Source organism: Monopterus albus, unplaced genomic scaffold (genome assembly GCF_001952655.1).
Source record: "Monopterus albus unplaced genomic scaffold, M_albus_1.0 scaffold59.1, whole genome shotgun sequence".
In the NCBI taxonomy this organism is placed as follows: Eukaryota; Metazoa; Chordata; class Actinopteri; order Synbranchiformes; family Synbranchidae; genus Monopterus; species Monopterus albus.
This window is the reverse complement of record NW_018127939.1, coordinates 905,579-912,836: the sequence shown is the minus strand read 5'-3', so window position 1 is coordinate 912,836 and position 7,258 is coordinate 905,579. Positions and strand designations below refer to the sequence as shown.

Here is a 7,258-nt window from a genome sequence, read left to right as displayed (position 1 = left end):
CAAACGCCCAGTCCCCTTTAGTTTGAATGTTTCTAAAAAAGACCCCTGTTCTCAAAAACCCAGCTGATCTGCTCTAAGTATTATTAAAATATTACTGACGCCTGATTGGTGCACAGAAATATGTGACGTCACCTGTTTCCAGCTGAGACCTGCATACTTCAAAACCAGTGAAGATAAAAACAGAAATACACAAAGTCTTGTCAACTTTGGTAAAGAAAAAAAATAAATGTAGGTCTTATTTCCTCATACTCCAAAGTTCTTTTCAGGGCCTTTAAGATCTGAAAATCTGTTGTTTACACAAGTAAAATCTGATCTCTGCCAGGAAAAGAGAAATGCTTACAGAAGGAAGATTGCACTTGGCACTCCTATTTTAAATTCTTGGAACTCTTGCTGGGGATAAAAAGTGTACATTCATGTCACGAAAAACCGACACTATCATTAGTAAATGGAGTGGGACAGGGCAGAGCAGCATATCACAGATGAAGAGTGCAGGTGGACTATTTTAGGCCACCTCATCTATCATTAAAACAAGCCACGGTATAGACAGACATGCCAGATGATCAAATGATGGATGGGTGGACAGAAAGTCCGGAAGGCAGGTGATGGCAGGCAGTCAGGCAAGCCCACTTTGAACAAAATATACTATAAAATATCATTAATACATCATAGCCAAAGTCATGTCTCTTTGTGAAATGTGTTAACATTAAGGCAGACTGTATGAAACAGCTAGAAGTACGGTAGATTACCATCAGGTACACAGACAGGTTCCAGACTGACTTGCAGTCAGGTTATTATTAACAGATGCATGGGCCACGTCAGGAGACGAGTACAGCAAAGGCACTAACCAGTGCAGCACACAGTCTGTCCTCATGCAACTCATCTATTAATCATAGAGAGACTCCCATTATCTACTGTATCCACTTTAATATTTTACCATTCACACTACTGGGCTCCTCATCACTACTGACAGTTGGGTTGTACCTACTGTAGTGATGCTGTGTGCATCTGTGTGTGATGAAGGCATACACATCTTAATTAACCCCCACACAATTTCCCCCTTGTGTGTCCGGAAGCAGACGCAGTCTGATCTCAGCCTCAAACTTTGACATGATTTAGTCAGTGCAGTTGTCAATCCTTCCAAACAGCAGAATTCAAGGCTTTCCCAGGACAACGCACAGTCATGTTTTACGAAAGTTGTTAGGAAACTCACTGACATAATGTATTCCTTAATCCCGTGCCCTAACCTCAGCCATCACAATAAATGTCTAACCCTTACCCTCAAACAGCCCTTTGAAGGTTGGAAGACTGGCTAAAATGTCTTCACAGTGGCTTCTAAAAATATTGATTCATGCAAAAGATATGCGTTCAATATCAAGCAAAGATATGGTGTATGTACTGTATAGCTGCAGTGGGAATTGCTAATGTACATAGAAGGATTCGTATAAAGGTGTATAATTGCATATTTTTATCCATATGCAATTCAAGGATGAGCCTTCACATTCATTTGTGTAAATTTTGTCTAAATCCAGCTGTTAGTTACAGGAGCAGCCTGCTGGGTTCAGGTCAGATAAGATTTTGTTTCTACTGCATTTTACAATGCTCCAACACATTCATTAATTTACAAATGTACTGTCAGAAACAATACAAGGCAGGTATATACTGTAAATCATTTATGTTTCAGAAAATTCCAAATATTTCTCATACATACAATTTCAGTGTGATAGTTGCAACTATTAGTACAATAATATTTCAGTATTTGTTTCCATATGTGATGTCATTAATGTGTATGTACAGACTTTTACAGCTTATGGTAATCATCAGAGTTATCTGACGTATAATTGAGCAGTTTGAATTTATAAACAGACGTAGACATCCAAAGTGTCATACTTTTTCACTGTGTTATGTCTGTGGTGCCTTGATGGTGGCGTTGCATCAGTAATACAGTGTTTTTAACTCTAAATCATACATATATTAAATACAGACATATATGTTGCCTTTAAATTTGTCAGTGATCCAAAACTGCTCAAATACGTCATTACATGTGGTGTAAGTAACAGTCGAATCCTCTCCATCCTCAGAAATGACAAACCACCTATGTTGTATCAGCGTTGGATGAGGGATTATCACAACTGGGTAGTGTGTGTGTGTGTGTATGCTATTGTGTCCTACTGCCCTTGAGAAGAAAAAAGGACAGAGCCCAGATGTTAAACTAAGCCTGGATTCTGAGCCTCTGATGAATTGAAAAATAATATAGAGATACACATCAGAGCAAACAGAATATTGAAATAATGCAATTGCAGTACGGCTGTGGTGTGCAGGGCAAAGAAGATAAGACATGTACAGCTTCCAGTATGGCTAACAGATGTAACACAGCACAGAATCTGAGCACATAAACACACCCACATAAAGTGGGCCTATAAATATCTGACATGTATTACAGCACCAGTAAAAAGCATTTATGGATGCAAAGAATCATTCATGTATACATACTGTATGTACACATATAAACACTTACAGATGCCATCATTGATACAGAAATATAAAAACAAAAAAGAGCCCTTTCCCTTTTACACTGTGTTAGATTTTCCTTTGGTCTGTGACCCTGTAAATTCTTTAAATGATTGATAATAAAACTTTCAAAACCTTTTTTTACAGGGGGTGGGTGGATTTTGTTACCAGTGGACAGAGCCAGGCTAGATGTTTTTTTCCAATTTTTTTGGATTTATTCTAAGATAAGCTAAGTTAAAAGGCTGCCGGCTATAGCTTAATATTTACCATTCAGACATACAGTTTGTAGGAGTGGTCATGCTCTTCTTATCTAATTCTTGGCAAGAAAGCCAATATTTCACAAAATATTGAACTCTTGCTTTAATACAATTACTGTAAATCCTCAAAAACCTGATATTGTACCAAAGCAAAGGCAAAACCTGAGAAGGTGATCAGTCAGTGTTATATCTAGAGGGAACCTGTGCATTGTCCACTCTCAAAACAGTCGTACACAGGGCTGCAGACTAACATTTCATAACAGTGGCACTGGAGCCACTAAGTCCCTTTGGTGGTGGTATCACCTCTGTTTTACAATGTAATGCAAAAGAATCTATGTTTTTCATGGATTCTTTTAAATAATCTCACCATCCAAAGTGCATAGCCTGTATTCATAATGAACTTCAGAGAGAGGGAGACATGGAACACAGTCAATGGGAAAATCACTTCTGGAACAAGTTTCCTTTTTAAATAGTCACTGTAATGCTCTATAGCCTAGCAGTCAATATGATGATAATAATGGCAGTGATCATGATGATGATTAGACTATCATATTTCAACTGAAGTATAAACTAGTGAATTTAAGTAAAAAGTTTCCAACACTTAAACAGGCTAGCAGATGATCTATCTGATTTAAGCAGCTGTCTGTGGCGATTACACTTCAACTGCACCAAAGAAAAAATTAATTTGAAGTATAAAAAAGGGTCCAGGGATGACGTGTGTGTCTCAGAGTCAGTATGGATCCACACATTTGATAGACTGGGAGTCTGCCTCATGAGACGTGGGAGTGACAGACCTGCAGATAAACGCTACAGTATTGCGAAGACTGTTACATCTGTCCACTATTTTTACAGTTGCAGCATTGGTGCATAAGCTGCTTATTTAGCAGTTACACCCAGTGCGACCTTTGAAAAAAGTCATTTGCATCTTAAATAAATTTGGTTGCAAAATGTGAGTGATCACTTGCAGTCTGGAGCCCTGCTACATTTTCCAGATTATTAAAACTCAATACTGGATTTTAGGACACTAACCAGAGGCTGTTACTAACATACACATGCAATGCCACCAATATCTACAAATGTAATATGTACGTAGCCACAGGCAGCGTTTGTCTGCATGATGCAAACCATAACCACTAAAGCATGAAATTTAAACATGGTGTCTACTGTAGTAAAAAAAAAAACAAATAAAGAGAGACAGGCATAAATTAACAAATGGACACAAACTGTTGAGTTTAAAAGGTGACTGGAAGAATTAATAAGCAGTGTGCTTTATTTCTTAATTAAATCATGCCGCGGGGAAAGTAAAAAAGAAACCTGCACTGAATACTGATCAGCTGCTGCTTCTGATTTATTTTATCCTGCAGTCCTTTTGTATGAGGAAACAGGTAAAAGAACCACAGGCCTGCTTGAGGCTGTACTGCTAAATTAGTGTTTCAATTATAAACAGAGCTTTGGAATAAAATATCTGTGTACAGTTCTGTATTTAGAAAGGTTGGAATGGAGACTTCAGCTTTTCTGTAATGGTAATGTTTCTCCAACATCTAATAAGAGAGAGAAGGTGTCCACCTGCAGTCCAGATAAAAGGAGTAAAAGTGGACTATGCTGTATGAAACACGACACATAAAATGAAGTGGTAGGTAGGCTAATAAGGTGATCTGAGCAAAATAACTTTGTTCTCTCCACAGCTCAGCTGCTAGCTTTGCATGCAGCAGCATGAAGGAATTAAACAAAGAACATTAGCACGCTGTCCAGGCATTACATAAACTGTCCTTTGTTTAATGGGGTCTTTCTGGGTGAATGATTATGATTCAAAGGTCCATTACTTCTTCAGACTTGTCCTCTAGGATTTACTGAACACACTATGAAAGGGAAACTAGACTAAGGGACTGTATGAGCATTATTTTATGATTAGGGGGTTTCAGAAAAGTTTTCTTTTGGCTAAAGGTAGGAGTGTTTGGCTTTCTGGGAGAGCAGGAGGTGGTATAACTGTTTTTCAACTGGACACAAAGTCACTGGATCTCATTAATATTTATTTCCTAAATTTAGAATATGGGGCAGGGTAAAAATAATACAGCTCAGGTCCCTCAGTAAACCCAGAGCTTCCTCCTGTACCATGTTCATTTAGTGGCAGTAATTATTAATTATTTATTACTAGCTATTAAAAATAAAGTGGCTGAAACATTTTGTGCCATTTACCAAAAACAGTGTCAAGTCTAATTCACTTCTAATGTGTGCATTAGTGGGTTAGGTTCTGTTACATAAAGATATTAAGGTTTACACTCAGGTACACAGAATAACAAGTTGTACAAATTCAAAACTGCTGAATAATATTTTGACATATTAGAAGAATGGTGATGCAGTTTTATTTAAGTCAAGGACAGGGTCCAAAGAAATAAAAGTGAAGACTTATGATTTAGTCCCTGGTCTGACTAGTAATTTCCATACAGTCCCTAAAGGTAAATTCATTTTGGAAATAATTCAATTCTTACTGGGTTAGCATAAAAAGGGGGGCATTTTACTCATACATTTTCTTGAGCTTTTCTTGCTTAAGGAATCAAAGAACCACCAGCAGGTGATGGGTGTTAACAATAAATGAGTTCAATAAAAAAATCCAGGTAAAGAATGTATGATACTGGCAATCATAGTGATTTAAACATTACCCATGGTGTATATGACTGTCAATCCACTGTGCTTTGGTCAGACAACAGAATCAGCAACCGATGGAAAACTAACACATGACAATATGCTGTATGTGATGCAACAGATAATGCCACGAGTAGTAAGGATTCATTAGGGATAACAAAAGTTATATGTTATTTGGTATCTATAAAAGATTTGGTGACTGAGGTACAGTGTAAATCATTGTGGCATGATCACGTTTTTGCATTGTTCTTTCTTTCTTTTCTTTCTGTACTGTACAGCTGACCTGCGTTTCTTGTCCATCAAACCACAATGCAGGTCTATTTACATTTCTTACCATTACTTGTTGTACATTCTGTGGCCTTGGCTTGGCGCTGGATGCCAGCGGCAAAAATTGATTTTAGTCTGCACAGACGCACCAGCAAGCATGCCAACACACTCACACACATGCATGCACAGAGAAGCAGACATAACTCACATTAAATAACATGAGAACAATTCATTGAAGTGTGGAGTGTGAAGCGGAAACTTCGCCTTTGAGGTTACCAGCACAGCAATGGTTGTTACAGCTGCCAATACAGCAGCACAGATGTCAGAGAGCTGCCAACATGAGCAATGTTTCCAGCTTACAGTTTCCATGTCCACTATATACTTCAAGAGTCCATGTAATATTCCACAGAGAGCTACAGTAATAAATAGTATAAATGCCAAAAATGAACCTAAATACTGCCTTATCTTATCTAAGGCAAAGGCGATTTGTTATCAGTGCTTGGTTGAGGATGCTATAGTGTTTGTTCAAGGCTAAATTTGCTAAAAGTTTAAATTAATTATGAAAAGGTTAAAAGTGACTATATGGCACTTAGAGGTAAATTGGCGGGCTCTACATGTATAATATCCTGAATCAAGGCTAAACACTAAAAACATTGGTGCCAACTTTGGTTTTCTCCATGTGCTGGTATTTACTGTAATGTTTTCCCTGATAATTCTGTCAATATTTCAGCTGTTTATTAAAAAAAAAGACAACTGTAGGTACAGCAGGGTTCAGCCTCGCTTGATCTGTGTGTCTTGGCTGTAGAACAGGACCTGGAGCAGGATGACCGTGTCAATCAGGATCTGGACTGAACCACATACCAAAAACTGAGTTGGGCTTTCGTTAATTACAAAGTAGGTGGTCTTTAAGATGTCACCAGCTGTCCACAGCAGTACCATCTTGACACTGGAGGAAAAAGACATATTGAAGGTGTTAGAATTTTTTAGGAACAGTTCAGTACACTAGAAAATGCACATGTGCTGTCTTGCCTAATGGTAGATGAGAAGGTCAATACCACTCATGTCTGTATGGTAAATACTACAGGTTGTAGGAGCTAGCAGTCTGTTTGCTTAGCCTAACCTGGTTAAACTTGAAACAGCTAGACAAAGTAGCACTGCAAATCTTATTTGTTTATTATTATTATTATTGTTTCCAAAAATATAGTTTAAAAGTGCCAGTTCTGTTTATGGTGGGGGGGTTATGAGACAGACTGTGCCTTGGCCATAAAACTCCTCATAAAATCACTTGTCATTTTTGCAATTTTTTATGTACACATCATGTTAAATATAACATGTTGACTGTTAGAGGAGCTGGGAGGTGGATTTTATTGCCATATGATGCAACTAGGGTATTTGCTTCCCCCTTTTATCTTTACGCTAAGTTAAGCTAAGCATTTTCTGGTTTCAGCTCGTCAACTGTAGAAAACCTGCCACTAGCTTTCTGACAGGAAGCAGCAGGTGAGGCTGCGGAAAACCACAACCAGTACCCGGACAATAAACACAGGCGGCGCCCCCCGAGGAGCGGTCCCTCCCATCTGCTGTTT

The 7,258-nt window shown here is 38.2% G+C and overlaps 1 protein-coding gene across 4 annotated transcripts in view; it reads right to left on the bottom strand.

Moving 5' to 3' along the window:
- Positions 1-1,728: 1,728 nt before the first annotated feature.
- The window catches only part of LOC109961794 (PQ-loop repeat-containing protein 1), a 61,962-nt gene continuing 56,432 nt past the window's right edge, over positions 1,729-7,258 (bottom strand). For 3 of the 4 annotated variants that reach the window (XM_020602931.1, XM_020602930.1, XM_020602933.1), the window contains one exon: positions 1,729-6,621. In XM_020602931.1, coding sequence (XP_020458587.1) covers positions 6,447-6,621 — 175 coding nt within the window. In that variant the 3' untranslated portion in view covers positions 1,729-6,446. The remainder of the gene's footprint in view (positions 6,622-7,258) is intronic. The other variant, XR_002275176.1, reaches the window with a different exon arrangement.